At 40.8% G+C, this 23,589-nt stretch overlaps 1 protein-coding gene across 1 annotated transcript in view; it reads left to right on the top strand.

Annotated features, from left to right (window-relative positions):
- The first annotated feature begins 3,335 nt into the window (after nucleotides 1–3,335).
- Adcy10 (adenylate cyclase 10) overlaps nucleotides 3,336–23,589 on the top strand; it is a 76,252-nt gene continuing 55,998 nt past the window's right edge. The window contains exons 1-6 of the mRNA XM_040738628.1: nucleotides 3,336–3,507; nucleotides 10,144–10,261; nucleotides 19,034–19,239; nucleotides 19,816–19,920; nucleotides 22,374–22,412; nucleotides 22,613–22,756. Of these exons, the coding sequence (XP_040594562.1) occupies nucleotides 19,092–19,239; nucleotides 19,816–19,920; nucleotides 22,374–22,412; nucleotides 22,613–22,756 (436 nt within the window). The 5' untranslated portion in view covers nucleotides 3,336–3,507; nucleotides 10,144–10,261; nucleotides 19,034–19,091. The remainder of the gene's footprint in view (nucleotides 3,508–10,143; nucleotides 10,262–19,033; nucleotides 19,240–19,815; nucleotides 19,921–22,373; nucleotides 22,413–22,612; nucleotides 22,757–23,589) is intronic.

The following is a 23,589-nucleotide window of genomic DNA, read 5'->3' as shown; positions in this document are numbered from 1 at the left end:
TTGCCTCAGTAACTGATATAATACAGCACAAGACTATAGAGTCCGTCTGACCTGAATTTACATCTTAGTTCTTTCACTTATTAACTGTGGCTTTGGGTAAATTAAGTACCTTCCCAGAGTACTTGCAATCTAATGTTTTCTTTATAGGCTTGTAATATGTCTCCATGATCTAGGAGACTATGGGCATAGATTACTCCATATTAGAAAATAAACTATTTGATTTGACCTTAAATTTGGAGTACTGAACTAAAACTATTAGAAAAATCACTCTTTATTAGCACTATAACCACTTAAATCAGCAAAACAAGTTATTTCAATATTTGAAGAAATTAGACATCTTTTTGGTAGGTTCAATATAGGACTTGTACATGCTAAACACACACTCTAAAATTGAAATTATATAACAAGGCTAGAAAAATAACTCAGAACAGTCCCATTTGTTACTACTTTTCACAAGACATATTAAACATCCTTTTCCACATGTGTACATGTGTTTCCAAGGAAAAACATGAGTGTATGTCACAGACTGAAAAAAAAAGCTAGTAAAATGTATATGTTGGCCAGCTATGGTGCCACAAAGCTGTAATTCCAGCGTTGGGAAGTAGAGAGGAGAGGATCAGATATTTTTTTTAATACCTTGTAAGACTGAAGACAGTCAGAAAGAAATAGTGTTTCTTGTGTAGAGTATCTTAAGCCTTGTTTTCAGTTACATTAATGAACAATGTTCCTGTTGGTTCACAAATTTTATTGAAGCCAGAAGTGGGTGATGCATACCAGTAATCCCAACACGAGGAGGCTGAGGCAGGAGAATCTTGAATTCTAGACCAGCATGAACAGTATAGCAAGATTGTGCCTGGAAGCAAAAATGGAGGGGTGGATATGGTAGTACATACCTGTAATTCAAACTTTTGGGGATGGGTGGAGGAAGGAAGGTTGGGATTTCAAGGTTCATCTCAGCTACATGAAACACTGTCTCAAAAAAAAAAGCAGAACTATAAAGATCCATCTTACATCTATTCTCAAAGGCTTATAAGAGTTTATTTACTACAAGTCTATCACTGTAGATGCTGAACTCCATAAGAGTAACTTTCACCATGGCACTAGTCAATGTAGTTGAGTTCTGCATCAAGCTTTTCTACCAAGTCCTTATTGACAGCTTCATAGTAAGTTTTCCCAGTGCTACCTCTGATAGGGAATGAGTTTCAACTCAGCTCTGCCACGTTGCCTGAAATCTGGTGAACATCTTCCTCCGAGATGTAAAGTTTGAAGATAAGTATTAGCACTGGTTCGTGGGGTTATTATAAAAATTTGTTAACAATTTTAGTTGCCAGGAGGTGGTGGCACACACCTTCAATCCCAGCCCGAGGGAAGCAGAGGCAGGTAGATCTCTGAATTCAAGGCCAGCCTGGTCTATGGAGTGAGTTCCAGAACAGCCAAGCTATTGCACAGAGAAACCCTGTCTCGAGAAACCAAAAATAACAACCAAAAAACAACATTTTAGCACAGCATCTGCCTGGTGCTATATACCAAATAAATGTAAGAAAGTTCAGAAAATGCTGTTCCATTGGAGATAGATCCAAAGTCCTTTATTAGACTCAAAAAAAATTTAATACCTTTCTAAATTTTTCTGTGGTTTAGCATCCACTCAAGGAAGTACTGAGACAAAGTTCAGCGATACTATTTGTTTTTCCATAGTAAGCAGATTTTTCTTTTTAAGTTGTTAAAATGATAGTGAAAGGTTAAATGTTAACAAAGATCAACCTCAAAGCTCAGAATCTTCTCTTTAAAGCAAAAGTCAATATTAGAGCTTCTTTGTGTAGTAAAACAGAAAAGCTCTGACATTGACCAACTGAAAGATCTGTTTAGTTGGATTCACACTGAATGGGTTCCATAACATAAGCATAATTAACACCCCCCTTAAAACGTGTTTCTACATTTTGAAACACTGAATTTAATTTTTGGAAAGGACGTGGAGAATATTCATATACATTTTCAGCTGGTTTTTTCAGTTTTAAATATGTGCCCTGTCTTATGTTTCTATTTGCTGTGACGAAACACCATGACCAAAAGCAAAATTGGGAAAGAAAGAATTTGACTTACTTTTCCACATCATAGTCTATCATTGAGGATAGGAACTCAAACAGAGCAGGAACCTGAAGGCAAGAGATGATTCAGAGGCTCCATGAAGGAGTGCTGCTTACCGGTTTGCTCCTATAGCATGCTCAACCTGTTTTCTTGTAAAACTCAGGACCACCTGCCCAAGGGTGGCCCCACCTACAATGTGCTGAACCCACTCACATCAATCATTAATTAACAAATTGCCTTACAGGCTAGTGATCTTATAGAGGCATTTTCTCAATTGAGGTTCCCACCTCTCTGATGACTCTAGCTTGTGTCAGATTGACATGAAACTAACCAGGACAGCTCCTTTTAAAACATAATTTGCCAGTGTCCCACTAGATTAAGAAAACTTAAATCCCTATAGGACCTCAGTAGATCCTGGAGTAAATTAAGTAAATTAAGTGATCTTGGAGTAAATTTAGTTAGAAGTACACACTTAACCATTCAAAACAGACAGACATATAATTTGTCAAAACTTCACCTCACAAGTAGTAAATTCATTACAGCCAGTGAAATTCATAGCCCTGGTACAAACTGATCACTACAGTAGTGCCCTTTTTGTTTATTCTAAGACCTACCCACCCCAGTGGAGTGCTGAAACATAAATATCAGATGTTCAGCATATAGTGTGTCTATACATCTATGACAGTTTTTCAGTAAGAAATTAATGACAACAGTAATAAAATGGGACAATTGTGGCAAAATGCTGACGAATCTGCCATGCCAGTCATACGTACAGAGTGAATATACTGGACAGAAGGATGATTCCTGTCCTAGACAGGACACAGTGAGATTTCGTTATGCACTAAGAACTGTAATTTCAAAACAGAGTATTTATGTAATTTTCCATTCACATTTTCAGAATGAAATTAATCAGTGGTAACAAAGGTTGCGTAACAAAAGCAAGGGTATGGTGAAACCATTGACTAAAATTGGACACTTGCTTAAGAGATGTTTCTTTTGATGATAGTCAACTATTGACTGTGGCCTAAATTCTGTTACCCTCCACATGGTCAAAGAAAGAGCTGTGTAAAGTGTAGGGTTGTTTCAAACTCTCCAACTGCCTCACATGTACAGACATAAGAACCTGAAATTGAGCCAGTCTTTGAAGAGCAGTAGGCCACTCATAGTGGCGGGGGAGGGGAAGGTGACACCAGCCAATCAGAATCATAGTCAGTACACGTGAAACAATGCGCTTCTGATGAGGGTGTGGCCTGGAAAACGGCTTTTTGACAAAACTGTCATTTGATGGGTCAGGTATGGACAGACATGGCACTTCTGCTGTCTTCAAAATAATGTCACCAGACCCCTTTCCTGTTCTCTGCATTCCTGAAAGATCTAGTCCCTAATCTAGGCTCAAGCTTTCCTCAGCCTTGGAGAACAGAGGTATGTGGGAATAGCAGAGCTAAAGGAGAGAAACCATCCAGTATCACAGCTAACAGATGTCAGAGGAGAGTGGTAATCAAGTTCAATGTTTATATATCAGCCAGCCTTTTAGCCAAATTAAAAGTTTGCAGGCTTAACTGGGACCCCATCCTGTTTGCCTTGGGTATTCTGTATTTCTAACTTGCCTTATTTGCTTCCCATTCCTTTTTCATCAAGTCAGCTAGTGAGTGCCTACCATGTGAAGATGCTAGAAAGATGCTGTGAATTATAAAGAGTGAGTTACAGTTCAGAGGGAGACAATATGAACTGGCCAAGGTGATAGTGACCTAGAAATTTATAGGCACTAAAACCATTAAGAACTCAGAAGAGAAGTTGCCAGATAGAGTATTCAAGCAAGCTTTTGTGACACCATTCTTTTCAGTCTATTTCCCTTCTGTTCTCTGTTTAAAGATGACTACAATGTTGATGAAAAGTTGACCATAACCTGAAAAACTAGCAGAAAATTCGATAGGAGATGAATAGGGAAATAATGGGTATAACTAACCCTAATTTCTCCACAATCTTCATGTCTTGGTACTGCTAGTTTTTCTAAAACAATGAAAGGTACACTCTGATTTATCCAGAAAATGTGTGTGGTGTCTTTGCATCCTCACTTGCTCTTTTCTTTGGAGTAGTCCTCATTCCTGTCTGTATTTCCCCAGTGCTTACACTTACATTCTGCTTGACTGTGATAGAATTGGACAAGCAATGAATTCAGGGGACCATCCACAGGCACTCAAAATGATAGGATTAATCTTTTCTATAGGTTATAGTATCCCCCAAGGTGTCAGGTTTTTATTTCTCAGACTGTCCTGGAACTTGCTCTGTAGACCAGGCTGGCCTTGAGTTCAGAAATCCACCTGTCTCTGTCTCCTGAGTTCTGGGATTGAAGGTGTGTGCTGCCGCCACCACCTGGTAACCCTAATTCCAGTGTTTGGGAGGAAGAGGCAGGTAGACCTCTAAATTCAAGGTCAGTCTGGTCTACCCAGTGAGTTCCAAGGCAACCAGTAAAGTTCATAATTTGTTACAGCATTGTGGTGAGTCTGTGGAGAGTGAATATCTCTGCCACTATTATTTACTAACAGAACTCAGAGCAGAAAGGTTCTTCTAAAATAGAAAATTTCTATTTTTTTCTTAGATCATAAGAAAAACTCTCAGCTATTTATTTTAGATATACTTGCCTTTTAAGATCATGAACAAGTCGGGCTGTGGTGGTTCACGCCTTTAGTCCCAGCACTCAGGAGGCAGAGGCAGGCACATCTCTCTGAGTTCGAGACCAGCTAGGTCTGCAAGAGCTAGTTCCAGGACAGCCTCCAAAGTCACAGAGAAACCCTTTCTCAAGAGAAAAAAAGAACAAGAGCTAGTTCCAGGACAGCCTCCAAAGTCACAGAGAAATCCTGTCTCGAGAGAAAAAAAAACAAAGCAAAAAAAGATGATGAACAAATAATCTTCCATGTGTGTTGGTGTACTCCTGTGATCCCTTGCATTTGGAAAATGGAGGCAGCAAGATCAGGAGATCAACTACAGATAAAGTCTGAGGCTGGCCTGGGCTATGTGAGTCCATTGTGCCTATCTCATATACACAATAATAATTCTGGTTTCACTTTTACTTTCATCTTTTTAATCTCAAAATGCACCTGCTTTCCTTGCTTAGTAATCATAACAGAAAACTGCGCCAAGTCCTCAAATCAGATTATTTAGAACAACAGAATATTAGCATGCTTGTGGGGTGGGGGTAACATGTACTTGTGGGTGTGGATGTATGTGTGTGGAAGCCAGAGGCTGACACTAGATAGATATCCTTTCTTGGTCTCTCTCAGTCCTTATTGTCAGGCAAGGTCACTCATGATTGATTGGCACACGGACAGACCAGGGAGTTTGAGGAAGCTCCACACACCCAGGGCTTTTGCCACTTTCATGTTCTTTAGGGTTCCAAACTCAGGCCCCTATGCTTGTGCCATTTCTAGTAAATAAAAAGAAATTAAGTGCAGGAGATTAGAATGTGGATTAAATATGGTCAAAATACATTTTTGTGGCTGGAGAGATGGCTCAGTGGTTAAGAAAGCTTGCTACTCTTCTAGGTAAACAAAATTCAGTTCCCTGCTCATAGCTGCCTGCAACTCCAGCTTCAGAGGATATGACACACTCACTCTTCTGGCCTCCATGGTAACCATAACACATGTGGCATGTAAACAGACAGACACATACACACATGCATGAGTTAAAAAAAAAGTATGAAATTCTCTTAGACTTGAAAAAATAATGTATCTTAAGAGAGCATTAAGTGGCCAGGAATGGTAGTACAAGCCTTTAATGTCAGCACAGAGGCAGGAGGCTCTTTGTGAGTTCAAGACCAGCATGGTCTACATAGTGAGTTCCAGAACAAAAAAGAATACTAATTGCCTTCTCACAGGCAGTTAGTCATCCAGTACTTCTAAAACTTCCTAGACGGAATATTCATCCTTAGATTGTATTTGCCTCCCCCTCTCCATAATTGCCAATCACTGGACCTAGTTGGTCCTTCTGGAAAAACAAAAAGTAAATCTAATGCACTTCCTATGCTATATCCCAGCACCAGAGAGAAACAGAAGAATCACTGGGACTTGCCGAATGCCAGGCTAAAGTTCAGTGAGACAGCCTGCCTCAAAAAAATAAGGTAGAGTTTTCAGGACACCAAGCATATTATCCTCTGGCTTCCCATGTACACAGAGGCACATACACCCATACATATGTATGCCTACACCACACACACACAAACACACACACACACACACAATATTTTTTAAAAATCCAAGTTTTGCAGGAGATGCTCTCTACTGTATTCTCTTACTCTCTTACTGGCAGCCCTGGTCAACTCCACTATGTTCTTCAACACCATGATGGCAAGCCCTTTGTTGACATCACTTAGCCATTTACAGACAATGATCCAAAGACAGCATAAAACTTTTGTGCTCTGAGCCTCAGATAGAGAGGGTTTGGTTATGGGAGTTCCTCTTCTCCTAGAATTATTTCAGAATTTATGTGCCGGGGTGGTTCCCTTACAGGCCATAATGGCACTGGCACCAAGTGGGAAGAAATTTAAGTTCATCCTCAAGCTTAGCGTCTTGATATCTTGTCTATGGAAAATGTTGGAGAAAACACAGAGTTCCCAGTTTTCCTCTCACTGCCAAGATGGGTGATTAGGTAAGAAGCATGTGGTTTTTGGGGAGCAAATGGGCATCATAGAAGCAATGGAGATCTTTGGACTCAAGATCAACAGGAAGATTACAATTGTTGACTGTGGACAGCTCTAAAAATGCCTCTGACTTGTGCATTCTGCCCAGCAGACTGTGCCTTCCATCACGCAGGAACATGCCCTCCCCACATGCCCAGTGCCCCAGGATCTGAGCTCTCACTGCACTCCTGTGGGTTCCATATCTTCTTTATTCTCCTCTAAGACAACCTCAATTGCAGAGTTCAGTTTATGATTATGAGCAAAAACTAAATGAGAGTTGTTACCAAAAAGCTCAATGTATGTGCATCCCAGCAATTCCAAAAGTAAGTGTGTGCCTGAAAGGAATGTATACATATGTTCATCAAACAGCATATACAAGAATGTGCTTTAAAGTCATGGGTAATGATGCAGCCCTTTAATCCCAGCACTTAGGAAACTGAGGAGGGCTTCGAGTTCAAGGCCAGCTTGGGCTATGTAGCGAGTCCTCTCAGAAGAAAAGAATGTTCTTAGAAGTATTACATATAGTGCATAAAACTGGAAAGCTCATATATCAATAGTAAAATGGATGAATACTTTGAGGTATAGTCAGATGGCAGAGCACTAAAGCATTAAACAAATACTGATGCACACTCAGTGAGATGAGTTAATACCACAAATGAAAGGGAAAACCAGAGGCATACACCTTGTACATAAAGTTCAAAAACATAAAGGTAATTTATGGTATCATAAGTCAGGAAAGAGTCATCCTCAGCTACATGATGAGTTTGCAGTCAACCGGGACTACATGAGAACATGTCGGAAGAGGGTTTTTTTTGTTTGTTTTTTGTTTTTCTGAGACAGGGTTTCTGTGGCTTTGGAGGCTGTCCTGGAACTAGCTCTTGTAGACCAGGCTGGTCTTGAACTCAGAGATCCGCCTGCCTCTGCCTCCTGAGTGCTGGGATTAAAGGCATGTGCCACCACCTGGCTTCGAAAGAGTTATTTAAAGGCTCTCAAGAGGCTGGAGAGATGGTTCAGCAGTTAACAGTGCTTGCTGTTCTTGCAGAGAATATGGGTGGATTCAATTCCCAACACACACATGACAACTCACAACTCTTATTAGCTACCGCATTCCAGGAGATCTGATACCCTTTTCTGGCCTCAGTGGACACCAGGCAGCAGGTATGTGATACTCAGATATACATGCAGGCAAAAACTCTCACACATAAAATAAAGATAAATCTTTAAGGGGGGGTGGAGCAAGCAGCTGTTAGTCTTCCAATTCTAGCTCTGTGGCATTAGAGTCATATGAGGGAAATACCTGATGGAAAAATAGCCATGGAGATTATGACAAGAATGAGAATTTGTGCTGTGAGTCAAAAACAGGACTGATACCTCCCAAGACACATTTTATTATCAAGAGAAAGTCACTAAGGAAGCCATCATATAATCCCATAAAAGATACTCATCCCCAAAATGAACTAGTCTCAACATAGAAATATGAGAAAAATGAAAAAATACTAACAGTTTTTAAGTGAATTAAAGAAGGCAGCACAGAATTTGCAAGAGAACCAGACAGAAATCACGGAGGACACGAGAAACTGAAGGTCAGGTGGATTAGATGAAACAGAAGAGAGAGTAACAGCTTGAAGACGGATCTTTGGAACTGTTAGTGTCAGACACAAAGAATAAAAGACAAGGCATGAAGAAAATAACACAAGACCTTTGGGATAACCTTGAAAAACCAAGTATCCAGATCATTGGCACGCCTGAGGGAGAAGAGCTATGGGTTGGAGGCACAGAGAACTCTTCAGTAAAACAACAATAGAAAACTTCTCAAATCTTGGATATGACATGGACATCCATGTACAAGAAGCATTCACACACTGTAAGACACATGGTGATAGAAGAATATCGCCATGACTTATAATTAAGTTGTTAAAAGTATAGGACAAAGGAAGAATATTACCTGTCAGGGGCCATGAGAGATATAGCAGGTGGGTTTTGTTGTTATTGTTGTTTTGGTTTTTTTTTTTTTGGTTTGGTTTTTGTTTGGTTTGTTTTTTGTTTTTGTTTTTGTTTTTTTTTTTTCAAGACAGGGTTTCTCTGTATTGTTTTGGAAGCTGTCCTGGAACTCGCTCTGTAGAGCAGGCTGGCCTCAAACTCACAGAGATCTGCCTGCCTCTTCCCCCCCCCCCCCCAGTGCTGGGATTAAAGGTGTGTGCCACCAACGCCCGGCTACAGCAGGTATTAAGTAGTGTTTCACAGGTCAACCCACCAGACACATGATTCCTGATGGAGTAACCCCACTTGGCAAGGCCATGGGATCACTGGCTGTGGAGACCAGTTGCTCCTGTCTGTAATTTCTCTCATGAGTCACTTCATTCGTCCCTAAGAACTACACTTCTTCCCTAGAATAGCGTTGGGTGTTTTCCCACTGCTTGTGTGTTTATCTGGTGAAAACATTCCATCTGCTGGGCACATTATCTAGTCTAGATGACTTTTCTTTGGCTATATAATTTTGACATATAGAATATATACTGGGACATGCCTCATATGCAGATCTATTTGTCCCACAAGGACTGTGGACTCATAGCCTGCCTTGTTCTCTTACTCAGACTAACTGCACACAATTAACTCACTTTCACTTTAGAGCAAGTTCAGACTAAAGGCATTTTGTAAATAGATCATAAGTTTGAAACCTTATAACTATGTACAAGGTCAGAGTCACAAATGTCCAACCAAGGTTATTAAGAAAAGCATGCCAATTCTTCACTTGCCAGTCTACTAACCATAGATCTGAATCTTAAAGTTGTCATTGGGCACTGTGCCCTCCCTGTCTGGTTCCTATGGCCTTGGAACCTTATATTGCTGTGACAATGGCTCTACCTGTATTGCTTAGCTTAAGAATGTGCTTCTGACCAGTAAAAGACTCACTCTGGCTCTCTTTCCTGCTGTTCCTCTGAAGGGACAGACAGGACTTTTCCTGGCTCTTACCCCTCCCCCTTCTCTTCTGTCCTCTCTCTGTCTCTGTGTCTCTACCTCAATTCTCTTTCCTTCCCGTATTTTCTTACCTCCCCCTCAATAAAACTTTCAATATGAAAAAACCCTATCTCTGTAATTATTATCTTTTGCTTCTCTGAGGGACGAGGGATTTGGAAAGAGGACTAGGGAGGTAGTAGCTGGAGGAAAAAGCTGGCAGAAATATAAAAGGATAATTATGTAGGAAAAATAAGGAAGTAAAAAAACGTAAAAGAAAAAAATGAAACAGAATTAAAGTTGAGGCAGAGAATTAGAGCTAAAAATTATAGACATTAGGACAAAAGAATTAGAAAAGAGAACCATAGAGAGTACAACAAAGAGCACATGTATAGAATAACATGGTTTGAGAAGATTCTTTCCTATAGCCCTCAGCCTTAGACTCTGCGCTTATTGTGGCATCTCTTTTTGGACCCTGAGCAAAATCTTTTGAGACAAGGACCTTGAAATTGCCTGCAAGAGAGAAATGTCAAGCACCATTTAAAGGTAACTACTTTAGCACTTTTGTAGTCTATTTCTAGTGATCAAATCCAAGACATTAAGCTATGTTCTCAGCCTTGATAAGATATTTTGAGGCTGTAGGTATAGTTTCATAATAAATTGTGATTATTAAATCAGGCAGTAAACACCCACATAACCTCATACAGCAAGATTATCACACTCCTCTTTCAAAAAAATTAGCATTTTACAAGTGCTGCATACATAACTACCTGTAGTCACTGTAGCAGTGTCAACTCCGTCCCGCCCATCCCTCTCCTGCCTAGCTATTCACCATTCAGCTCTTTATTAGACCAGTCAGGTGCCTTGGACAGGCAAGGTGAAAGAAACAAATGCAACACGTCTCTATGTAATTAAACAAATGCAGCAAAACCAAAAGTAGCACATCTTTTCATAGTTAAAGTAATATTCTGCAGCATAAACAAATGTAACACACCTTTGCCTAGTTAAAATACTATTCCACAAGACACCACAGTGTACATTAGATTTTCAAAACTTGTTCAGTCTTATCTAGCTAAAACTTTATACCATTACCAAAATCTTATTCCTCTACCATGTCCCAAGCCTTGATAACCACAAATGCATTCTCTACCTACACAAGTTCAGTATTTTGGGATTCTATACATGAGTGACATCATGCAGTATTTATCATTCTGTGCCTGGCATATTCCACTTAGTAATGTCCTCCAGATTCCAACCTGTGAAAAGGAATTGAAGAAAATCTTAGAGCCAGGTGTGTGGTAGTGCCTTTAATCCCAGCACTTTGAGTTTGAGGCCAGCCTGGTCTACAGAGCAAGTTGAAGGACAGCCAAACTCAAACAGTAAAGGTAACCATGGAAAACAGAAAACTGGTAAAAATGTAGTTGAACAAGGGGGGCATGTTCTAGCCCTAGTAAGCAGCAGAACTTGGCAGCTTTGGCCATGTGGTTCTTGCTGTCTCTGCCTCCCAAGTATTGGAATTATAGGCAAATGCCATGTGCATTTGAGAGCTTATTTGAAGGTTCTGGCAGGGGAATGCAGGTACTCTTATATCCTTGACTGAAGACCTACCGTCCTATTCCACCAACCTAATCTGAGCTTTGGAATGGACTTGAGTGGAGCAGTGAGGGAGAAAGGAGATACCCGCCTAGCCAATCAGATCAACTAAATCAATCCTAAACTCTAAAAGACAGTTCTGGATTATAGGAGGATTTCTAGTGGTTAGATAGAACTTATGAAGCCTGTTGCTCATTACCAAAAGAAATCATTGCCCTTATCAGTGACAGAAGGAACAAATGGGTTGTCTGTGATGACTATGTTGACCTCCAGGCTCCCTCACTATCACAAGTACCAGTTACACATTTCAGAGTCCAAGCTAGCATCCTAGTCCTTCTCTCCTTCTCCCCAGCTACTCATTCTCCTTATAACCCTGCAATTTTCAATCTCTCTCTCTCTCTCTCTCTCTCTCTCTCTCTCTCTCTCTCTCTCTCTCTCTCTCTCTCTGTGTGTGTGTGTGTTTCTGTCTCTGTCTCTGTCTCTCTCTCCTCTCTGTCTCTGTCTCTGTCTCTGTCTTTGTCTCTCTCTCTCTCTCTCTTTCTCTCTCTCCAGTCTGCTAAACATGTCCAATCCCTGTTCTGGACTCTTCAGATGCTTCTGATTGTTCTCTCTTCCTATCTACAATAAAAACCTCCCCCTTAACCATATCATGGAGTGGTCATATCATCAGTTTATATACCCTGAGGCCGTCTTAGCTCTAGCTCTAGCATCTTCCCCAAGTCTCTGTTATATTTGCTATTTACGTATTATCTTGGTGTTAGGAATTGAACCCAGTTCACTTGCATGCTGAACTCACTGAGTCATGCCCCCAATTCCCAGATCCAGATTTTATTTTTATCTTTAAAATATCTCTAGTCATATAGCATGGAAATACTCATTTTAGAGGTCTCTAGACATTTTCAAGTACGCCAAGTAGGCTAATGTTTCCCTCACTTCTTAAAAATATTAAGAAACATATGTGATTACTCTATTTTTCTGGTAGGGCAGTTCCTTCCTGCTGACTGGGAACCAACCCCAAGTTAGCAGCTGTGCTTCCTATTCTGTCCTGTGCAACCTTTTCCAGGAATGAGGCTTCCTCTGAAGACTCTGAGGCCAGCACTGCTCAGACCAGCAGAGTAGATTTCATTTTCCTTTTTGCATTTCTTCCTTCTTTCTGTTTTGTTTGGCTCTGCTTTGTTTTTTGGGCGGGGCTTGTGAGTTTTTGCATTGTTGGAATTTTGTTGTTGTTTTTCTTTGATTGAAAATAGATTTCCCCCATTCACACAATATATTCTGATTATGGTTTCCCCTCCCCCCCACGCCTCCCACCTCCTCCCCACACCCACCTCCCCGCCCATCCAGACCCTCCCTTTTCTGCCTCTCCTTAGAAAAGAAACTGACATCTAAAACAAAAACAAACAAATTAGAAAAGGACAAAGTAAGCAGAAGGAGAAGCACCCAAGAAATGACACAAGAAATAAATACAGATGCAGAGATCCATTCAGGATTCCCACAAAGACACAAAACCAGAAGTCATATATACATGCAATTCCTATAGGGTAAAAAATAATATATATATGCATATATACATATTTATGTGTATATATGTATGTATAGTGAATATATAAAGTATATTCTAATATATTTCATATATTACATATAAATATATATAATATAATATATAATAAAATATAATAGCTGGGTGGTGGTAGAGCACACCTTTAATTCCAGCAGAGGCAGGCAGATCTCTGAGTACAAGGCCAGCCTGGTCTGCAGAGCAATTTCCAGGACAGCCAGAGATACACAGAGAAACACAGTCTTAAGAAAAACAAATTTTAAAGAAAAGGATAAAATAAGATTTAAAAAAATTAAAAACAGAAGTCCTAGCATGGCATTATGAGAAAAGGAACCTCCAAAGATGTTCTTAATTTTATTTTCTGTTGGCCATCTACCACTGGGCATGTGAACTAACCTACTGTTTCCATGGTGGCTGTACAAGTGTGCACTCCCATCAGCAGTGAATGAGTGTTCCCCTTACTCCACATCCTCACTAGCATGAGCTGTCATTTTTTTTTATTGATCTTGGCTCTTCTGATTGGTATAAGATGAAATCTCAAATCTCAATGTAGTTTTTATTTGTATTTCCCTGATGCTAAGGATGTTGAACATTCCGTTATGTGCTTCTCAACCATTTGAGTAACCTCTCTTGAGAATTCTCTGTTTAGATCCTTAGCCCGTTTTTTAAATTGGATTATTTATTTTCTTGATATCCAGTTTATAAATTTTTTATATATTTTGGATATTAACCCTCTGCTGAATGTGTAGTTGGTAAAAATCCTTCCCCATTCTGTAGGCTGCTACTTTGTGCAAATAATACTGTCCTTTGACATGTAGAAACTTTTCACTTTCGTGAGGTCCTATTTATCGTTGATCTTAGTGTCTGTGCTATCAGTGTTCTGTTCAAAAAGTCTTTTCCTGTGCCAATGAGTTCAAGGCTGTTCTCCAATTTCTCTTCTATCAGATTCAGTGTATCTGGTCTTATGTTGATTCTTTGATCCTTTTGGAGTTGAGTTTTGTGCAGGGTGATAAGTATGGATCTATTTTCATTCTTCTTTATGCAGCCATCCAGTTTAACCAGCACCATTTGTTCAAGATGCTGTCTTTTTCTTATATTTTTGGTTGTGAGCCTAGCCTTTAACTGCTGAGCCATCTCTCCAGCCTGATACTGCTTTTTTTCTAATGTGTGTTTCTGACTTTTAAATAAAAAGTCAGGTGCCCATACGTGTGTGGATTTGTGTCTGGGTCTTCAATTCGATCCCATTCATCAAGGTATCTATTTTTGTGCCAATACCATGATGTTTTTATTATTATAGCTCTGTAGTACAATTTGCATTTGGGGGTGGCATGACCTCCAGCAGTTCTTCTATTATTCAGGATTGTTTTAGCTATCTTGTTTGTTTGTTGTTGTTGTTTGTAGTTGTTTGTGTGTGTGTTTCCATATGAAGCTGAAAATTATATTGAAGATCTTTGAAGAATTGTGTTGGAATTTTGATAGGAATTGCCTTGAATCTGTTGAATGATTTTGTTTAGATGGCCATTTTACTATTTTACTACTGATTCATGAGCATGAGAGATCTTTCCATCTCTGACATCTTCAATGTCTTAAAGTTTTTATTATGTAAGTCTTTCACTTGCTTGAATAATGCTACCTCAAGATATTTTATATTTTTAAGGCTACTGTGAAGGGTGTTTCCCTTATTTCTTTCTCAGTCCATTTGTCATTTGTATATATTGATCTTTGTGAGTTAGTTTTGTATCCTATTTTGTACTTTGATGAAACAATTTATCATCTGTAGGCTGTAGGAGTTCCCTGCTAGAATTTTTGTTGTTGTTGTTGTTGTTTTCAAGACAGGGTTTCTCTGTATTGTTTTGGAAGCTGTCCTGGAACTTGCTCTGTAGATCAGGCTGGCCTCGAACTCACAGAGATCCACCTGTCTCTGGCTCCCGAGTGCTGGGATTAAAGGCATGCGCCACCACCGCCTGGCCGTCCTTTCTCCTTTTAATGAGATGATTATGCAGTTTTTGTCTTTCAGATTGTTTATATGGTGGATTACATTTATCAATTTATGTATATTAAGCTATACCTGCATCCCTGTGATGAAGCCTACTTGATCATGGTGAATGATCTTTTTGATGTGTTCTTGAATTCAGTTTGCAAATATTTTATTGAGAATATTTGTATCTATGTTTATAAGTGAATTTGGTTTGCAATTCTCCTTTGTTGGGTCTTTATGTGGTTAAGGTATCAAGGTAACTGTGGCCTCATAAAACAAATTGAGCAATATTCCTTGTTTCTGTTTTGTAGGCTAATTTGAGGAGTACTGGTATTAACTCCTCTTTTAAAGTCTGGTAGAATTCTGTGCTAGAACCATCTGGCCCTGGACTTTTTTCAGTTGGTAGACTTGATTACTTATTCTATTTTATGAGGGGTTATAGATCTGTTTAAATTGGTTATCTGATCTTGATTTAACTTTGATAGTTGGTATATATTGAGAAAAGTATCCATTTCTTTTAGATTTTCCAATTTGGTGGAGTACAGGATTTAAAGTATGCCCTTGTGATTCTCTGAATTTCCTCAGTGCCTGTTTTTATATCCCCCTTTTCATCTCTAATTTCGTTAATTTGGATCTTCTCTCTCTACCTTTCAGTTAATTTGACTAAGGGTTTCTCAATCTTATTGATTTTCTCAAAGAATAAACTCTTATTTTACTGATTCTTTGTATTATTTATGTTTCTATTTTATTGATTTTAAGCCCTGAGTTTATTTCTTCCTGTCTACTCCTTTTTGTTCTAGATCTTTCATGTGTGCTATTATATTACCTTTTTTTGTTTGTTTGTTTTTTTGTTTTTTTTTGTTTTTCGAGACAGGGTTTCTCTGTGGCTTTGGAGACTGTCCTGGAACTAGCTCTTGTAGACCAGGCTGGTCTCGAACTCACAGAGATCTGCCTGTCTCTGCCTCCAGAGTGCTGGGATTAAAGGCGTGTGCCACCACCGCCCGGCTTGCTATTACATTACTAGTATGAGAACGCCTCAGTTTCTTTAGGTAGACACTTAGTGCTATGACTTTGGGATCTCTTAGAGTCTGAAGCACATCTGTACAGGCCCTTCTGGCTTTTAGGGTCTCCACTGAGAAGTCAGTGTTATTCTAATGTTTATATGTCAATGTCGGGGTGCGCTGTGTAGTGCAGGTCAGTTGAAGAAAGAGGTCACTCCAAGACGAAATTTTAAGGCCAAGGCAGCAGCAGGAAGGTCAAGCGTTTCTGATGGACTGAACCCTGACAACCATACAAAGGTGTATTTATTGATTGTTACACAAAGAATTTCCACATACCAAGGTCCCTAATCTAATTTACATGTCTTACTAAATAAAGTAGCATTACATGCCCTCATGACCATAGTCCTTTATTATGTATCATTTGCAATACACAATAATACAAGTGCCTCAGGTGTGCCAGAGGCGTCTTGTGTCCATGGCTGCAATGCCCCTTCAGTAATGCAACTCTACAAATCACAGAAAATAATCACTGTTACCCACAAGGATGCTTTACCTTTTACCACCACAATGGTTCTTCAAGATCAAAGTACTTCTAAAAAAACAGCTGTTCATTCTAATGTCTACCCCAATACAGTGATTCTCCTAAATTCCTACAACATGTTACTTGGTCTTTTTCCCTTGCAACTTTTAATATTCACTTTTTGTTCTGTTCATGTAGTATTTTGATTATTATATTCCCAGTAGAATTTCTTTTCTGGTTCAGTTTGTTTGGTGTTCTGTATTCTTGTTCTGTATACCTTGATAGGCATCTTCTTCTTTAGGTTAGGGAAATATCTTCTATGAGTTTGTTGAAAATATTTTTGTGCCTTTGGCCTGGGTTTCTTCTTTTTCTATTCCAACTATTCAAAGGTTTGGTCTTTTCAAAGTGTCCCTGGTTCCCTGGATATTTTGTGCCTAAAGTTTTTTAGATTTAACATTTTCTTTGAATGAAATACTCATTTCTTTTATTTTTCCCTCAGAGTCTCTTCTCAATCTATTGTCTTCTGTTAGTGAGGCTTGTGTCTGAGGTGTCTGTTAAGTTTTCATTCCCAGATTTCTCTCAGTTTAGGTTTTCTTTGTTGATTGTTTCCTCTTTCAGATCTTAAACTGTTTTATTTATTTCCTTCTACTGTTTGTCTTTTTCACAGATTTCTTTAGTGGATTTATTCATTTCCTCTTTAAGGACCTCTATCATATTCACAAAGACATTCTTATGCTTTCTGCTATGTTGGAATATTCAGGGCCTCTGCTACATAGGAGCTGCTCAGCTCTAATGGAGACATATTGTCCTGGCTATTGTGTTCTTGTGCTGGTGTCTAGGCATCTGGGATTGGGAAGATTGTAATTCTAGTGCTGATATCTGGTCTGGTCTTTATTGGGTAGGTGTTTTGTCCCTTGACTTCTGTTTCCCTTCCTGGTTCTTAGGAGAGTGTGGTGATAGATGTGTGTTAACTGGTAGAAAATTCTTTTGGGGTCCTGATAGGTGTAGCCACTGGGGGGGTCCCTGGTACAATGTGTTTCTGGGTATTAGGAGCTGTTACTTAAGAGTGGGGATGGGCTAGAGGGCTGAAGGGGTCCATTGGAGGGAGGAAAACAGGGTGTTCTACCAGGGTCTGCTTAGTCCCTGGAAATGGGGGCAGAGACTGAGCAGAGGCCACAGCAGATATCTGCTGCAGAGCTGGGGATGGGAGGGGGTACAACTGGATTTAGAGAAAATTGGGGAGTATGAAGGTCTGAAACTTGCCTACCTGTCACATTGGCCTGCCTGCTTCTCTGGCAGGCTTCACCTGAACATTCCTTAGGGGAATCAATCCTGCTGGAGACAGGCCCTGGGATACAGGAAGGAGTTGGGAGAAGGAAGGTTAGAGAAAAAAAATCTATGTGACCCACTGGAGATGGGGGCAGGGTGGGGGGACACCAAAGCAGATGGTCTGCTACATGGGGCAGGGGTGAGACTGGGGTATTAGATTTGGAGGAGAGGAGGGAGAGGTGAAGATTCACAGTTAGCCTACCTGCTTCCCCTCCCTGTGTGGCAGGCAGGTTCCCAAGGAATACCTGCTGGAGATGGGGACACTGCTAGAGATTCTTTTTTAACCTCACTTGAGTTTGAACATTTGATGTCCCCACCTAAAGGAAGGTCTTAGTCAATACTAATTTCTGAGAGCCAACTGGCAGTAAAAGGAAATGTCAACATACCCTCCCACTTACAACTTAAACCCTTTCAGCCTTCCAACTGTTGCTTGCACGCCCTCACCCACCCTTTCGAGCTCTCTGACTCTTCCTTTAACATGATAGCTTGATTTACTTAATCTCTTGCTTACAGATAACCTAATAACCCACGTGTCAGTATGTACCCACAAGAACTCACATCTGTGTTTTATTTCTATAAAGGAGAAGAGAAAGCAGGCCAAAAGAGGATGAAGGACAAGGAAACAAGAGAAAATGGAATCTGGGTAGATTGAACAGTGCTGCTGTCCCCCACACTGTTGTAGACTATTATTTTAACTGGGCAAAGATGTGTTACATTTGTTTATGCCGTAGGCTATTACTTTAACCGTGTAAAGGTGTGTTACTTTTGTTTATGTTGCATTTGTTTAATTATGAAAAGATGTGCTGCAATTGTTTCACCTTGCCTGCCTAAGGCACCTGATTGGTTAATACAGAGGTGAACAGCCAATAACTAGACAGAGAAAAGATACATAGGGCTGGCAGGCAGAGAGAATAAATAGGAGGAGAAATCAAGGCTGGAAATGGAACTAGAGAAGAAGGATAGAGATAGGGGCACATGCCAGGGTAAAAAGTCAGGCAGACACCAAACAGACAGACAGACAGAAAGACAGGCAAACATAGAGAAGCAGTGAAAGTAAGATATATAGAAGAATAAGTCCTGAGGCAAAAGGTAGATAAAGAGAAACAAATGAAGTTAAAAGAGCTAGTTAGACATGTGCCTAAGCTAGACAGAGCATTCAAAACTGATACTAAGTCTCTGGGTCATGATTTGGAAGCTGTTTGGTGACACCAGTGTGTCACCAATTCTGACATTGTCATTTAAGTAAGCCATCCAAGGGGTGGAACAGTAGCCACTAGAGAAAAATAGGTAAAGAAACAAAAGCACACATTAGGGTTCTTCCTTTCCCAACTTTTGTTTCTAGAAGACTTAGTTGGGGACAGCTTCCTGGAGCTGGAAAATCCTGACAGTTATCCTTGAACATGAGTGTTCGAAGGGAGCAATTACAAGACCGAGCCATCGTCAAAATCGCAGCTCACTTACCAGACCTCATTGTCTACGGAGATTTCTCTCCAGAGCGGCCGTCAGTGAAATGTTTTGATGGAGTTCTGATGTTTGTTGATATTTCAGGCAAGTGAAAAAGGGATGTTTGCTTAAAGCGCTTGAGCAGCAAGCTTACATCAGAAGTCACATGCAGGTTGTGATTGAGGTGGCTAGTATCACTGTGTACACTAGAAAGAAAATGACCTCTGCCCCTAGGTGTCTCTCATCTTCCCTTCCTCCAGCTTTCACTCACAGGTATGTCTTTAAGACACTCAAGTTCCCCATGTGGGACTTCTGACTCCAGCGTCCCTGCCCCAATTTCACAGTCTTGTCCTCCAAGTCCCACACACATTCCTGACAAACTCAGGAGATGATCTACTGTGTTTATATCCTCATACTAAACATGTCTCTTCAGAAGAATTTCAAAAAAGTGTGGCCTGTAAGCCATGGAGCAAAACCTTTCATTTCCAACAACATGCCATCATCACTGGATACCTAGAAAGAAAAGATGACTCCTCCTGACCCCTACCTATTAAGTGCTGCATGGCTAATGCCTGTCCAGACACAAAGGTTCTTTGAAGTACTGTCGAGCCCACTTCGGGCTAGTGGAGCCCTCTGCTGGCTCTGCTTGACTCGAAGGAAGCCAGCTGCAGTTTCTTACAGGTTTTACTGCGATGACTGAAAAGTTCAGCACGGCCATGTACATGGATCGAGGGGCCGAGCAGCTGGTGGAGATCCTCAACTACTACATAAGTGCGATAGTGGAGAGTAAGTGTGCTCAGGTTTTGCTAGAGAACATTTCAAGCCATTGCTTTGTCGGTATTTGACTAGTAGAGTACAGTGACTTAGAGTTCTTCATATTCATATTCATGAATATGCCATCCTTCTGGTAAGCAGTGTTTTGTTTTGTTCTGTCTTGTCAACTTGACACAAGCCAGAGTCACCTAGGAAGAAGAAACTTTGATTGAGAAAATGCCTTCCTCAGGTTGGCCTGTTGGCAAGTCTGTGGGACATTTTCTTGATTAGTAATTGACGTGGGAGATACCTGCCCACTGTGGTGCTGCTACCCCTGGGCAGGTGGTCCTGAGTTGTTATATATATATATAAAATCTGGATGAGCCATGAGAACAGGTCAATAAGCAACACTCCTCTGTGGTCTCTATTTCAATACCTGCCTCCGTATTCCTGATTGAACTATTGTCCTAACTTTCCTTTATGATGACTATAAATACAAGCTAAAATAAACTCTTTCCTCTCGGAGTCGTTTCGATCATGATGTTTATCACAACAAGAAAAAACAAACCAGTACAGTCATCAGTACTTTTAATATGCTATATTACAACTAAATGAATGTGATCAAGTCTCACTAAGACTACATGAGAGAAAGTATGTTTTGTGATAAAGACCTGAGTCTATAGCCAAGGCTGGCTTGGGACTTCCATAGATATGATCTTGAACTCAAGGCAATCAATCCTCTTGCCTCAGCTTCCCAATACTGAGATTATAGGAACACATCACTATATCTAGGTCAATGTTCTTTAAAAAGTATTTATTATTGTTTCATTTTGTGTATGGGTACTGTGTCTGCGTGGGTATCTGAGTGCCACATGCATGCCTGCCACCTGCAGATGCCAGAAGAAGGTGTCAGATTCCCTAGAATTGGAGTTACAGATGCTTATGAGTTGCCATGTGGGTGCTGGGAATCAAACCTGGTCCTCTGGAAAAGTAGCCAGAGCTGTTAACCAGGCTAATGTTCCCTAAAAACAGAAACAAAACATACAACCCCAAGACTTGGGAAACAGGGGTATAAGGAACATAAACGGGAAGCTACCTGAAAAAAATAGTGGTTTCCAGCTAGTCTGTTACGAAACTTATCTCAAAACTCCAAAAAACATACTAGTAGAGTACTTTCCCAGCATGCAACACATGCTTGAGGCCCTAAGTTCCATTACCAGCAAACACCCCCACACACAGACACACAGACACACACAAACCCACCCACCCCTCGGGAGAGCAGATCAGGTAATGGTTCACATCTGTTAATCCTAGCACTTGTGGGGCTGAGTCTGGAAAATGGTTGTGTTCTAACCTAGTCTAGGCCACACAGTGAGATTTAGGTGAGCCTGCATTAGGGGGGTTAGGAAGAGCTTAGGAGTTCTTGCTGCTCTTGTAGAAGATCAATCCCCAGCACCAGCACCGAGCACCCACATTGGGCATCTCACAACCACCCATAACTCCAGTTCCAGTTCTAGGGGACACAATGGTCTCTTCTGGCCTCTGTAGATACCTGCATGCACTTATAAATACACACACACACACACACACACAGAGAGAGAGAAGAGAGAGAGAGAGAGAGAGAGAGAGAGAGAGAGAGAGAGAGAGAGAGAGAGAGAGAGAACCCCTCGAACCCTGGCCTAACTTGACTGACATGCTCTGTGTTCATCCCCAACACTAAAACAAAACCAGCAAACACAAAGATCTACTTACATTATGACAACCAATAGAGCCCATTTCCTTACTCCTCTTCTTGGGGAGTCTTGTCATTCATCCACCAGGCCATGCTCCCTTAAAGGCTGTCCTATAGAAGAGTATTCTTTTGTTGTTGTTGTTGTTGTTTGTTTTGTTTTTTGCTTTTTTTTTCCGAGACAGGGTTTCTCAGTATTGTTTTGGACCCACCCGTCCTGGAACTCACTTGGTAGACCAGGCTGTCCTCGAACTCACAGAGATCCACCTATCTCTGCCTCCCAAGTGCTGGGATTAAAGGTATGGGCCACCAACGCCCAGCTAGAAGAGTATTCTTATCCACTGGGAGGAGGGCAATGATTCTTAGGGCTTGAGGGGAATTCTGTCCTCCTGCTTCCTGTTTTGTTGTTTTTGCTTTCTAGAGCACAGACATGGTTTGATTGTGGTGCTCACTGTACTGTAGCTGAGGAGGCAGGCCTACATGGAAGTAATAAGACATGTTTGATAGAAACATATTCTCTGAATTACTATTCTTGCTACCCTCTTTCTAGTTTCTTCTGTCTATCTATCTTCCTCAGAGACAGGGTCTATGTAGCCCAATCTGAGCTCAAATGCACAATGATTCTTCTGCCTCAGCCTCTTAAGTGCCAAGAGTGCAGGCATATGCAACCATGCTCCCAAACCTGCTTCTATTTCATTAATGAGCAATGTTCACTAAAGAATCAGTGTGACTTAACTTTTCTTTCTTTCTCTTTTAGAAGTGCTGATTTTTGGAGGAGACATCCTAAAATTTGCAGGTATGGAAGCTGACTGAGATGGGAAGGGTAGGAAGGAAGAACTGAGGTGCCTGCCCTGTTACAAAGGAGGCACCTCAGGGAGTCGTGGCCAGGGACTGGGTTGAGAAATATTTGCAGCAGCACAAGCTTATGCAATGTTCATGCACAGTAGTACACTGATGCCCAGGGCAAGACTAAAGCTCCCAGAGCCTCTCTTACAGGTGACGCACTGCTGGCCCTGTGGAAAGTGGAACGGAAGCAACTGAAAAACATCATCACGGTGGTGGTAAAGTGCAGTCTGGAGATCCATGGCTTGTTTGAGGCCAAGGAGGTTGAAGAAGGCCTGGATATCCGAGTCAAAATAGGTATGGAGCCAGGGTGTATGCTTGTAATCCCAACTCTCGGGAGGCTGAGGCAGGAGGATAGCTGGGAGTCTGAGGCCAGCCCAGGTCACATAACAAGACAACCTCAAAAATAAGCAAACAAAAGGTAAGCAAGCATTGGGGAAAGATCGGATGCTATAGCAGTTGGGATCCGGTTCCTCCTAGAACAGGCTGGCTTGATCCTACCATTGTGCTTTGAAGTTGGAATCAGGCTGACCAGAATACAAACTTGTGCTTACTCACCAACCATTTAAGAGAATTTGAGATGATCATGATGTCTATATAGTAGTATATTACAAAAGGAAAGTAGACTAGATGTGATGTTACATGTCTATAGTTTTATCACTCAAGACAGGAAACTATTGTGAGTTTGAGACCAGCCTAGGCTATAGAGGGAACCTTGTCTCAAGACATAAATACTTTTGGGATTGGAGATATAACACAGTTTGCTTAGCCTTCAAGATACCCTGAATCCCAAGAAACACATAATCTTAGTACTCAGATGAGGCAAGAGGATGAGAAGTGTTAAGATAACCAGTGGTGAGCCGGGCGTTGGTGGCGCATGCCTTTAATCCCAGCACTCGGGAGGCAGAGGCAGGCGGATCTCTGTGAGTTCGAGGCCAGCCTGATCTACAAAGTGAGTTCCAGGACAGCCTCCAAAGCCACAGAGAAACCCTGTCTCGAAAAACCAAAAAAAAAAAAAAAAAAAAAAAAAAAAAAGATAACCAGTGGTGTAGCTCAGTTGCAAGAGTACAATGTGCAACGTTCTGAGTTCAATTCCTGATGCTTCACAAACCAGGTGTGATGGTGCATGA

Source organism: Mesocricetus auratus, unplaced genomic scaffold (assembly GCF_017639785.1).
Source record: "Mesocricetus auratus isolate SY011 unplaced genomic scaffold, BCM_Maur_2.0 Super-Scaffold_100676, whole genome shotgun sequence".
Taxonomy (NCBI): Eukaryota; Metazoa; Chordata; class Mammalia; order Rodentia; family Cricetidae; genus Mesocricetus; species Mesocricetus auratus.
This window is presented reverse-complemented; position numbering and strand designations above follow the sequence as displayed.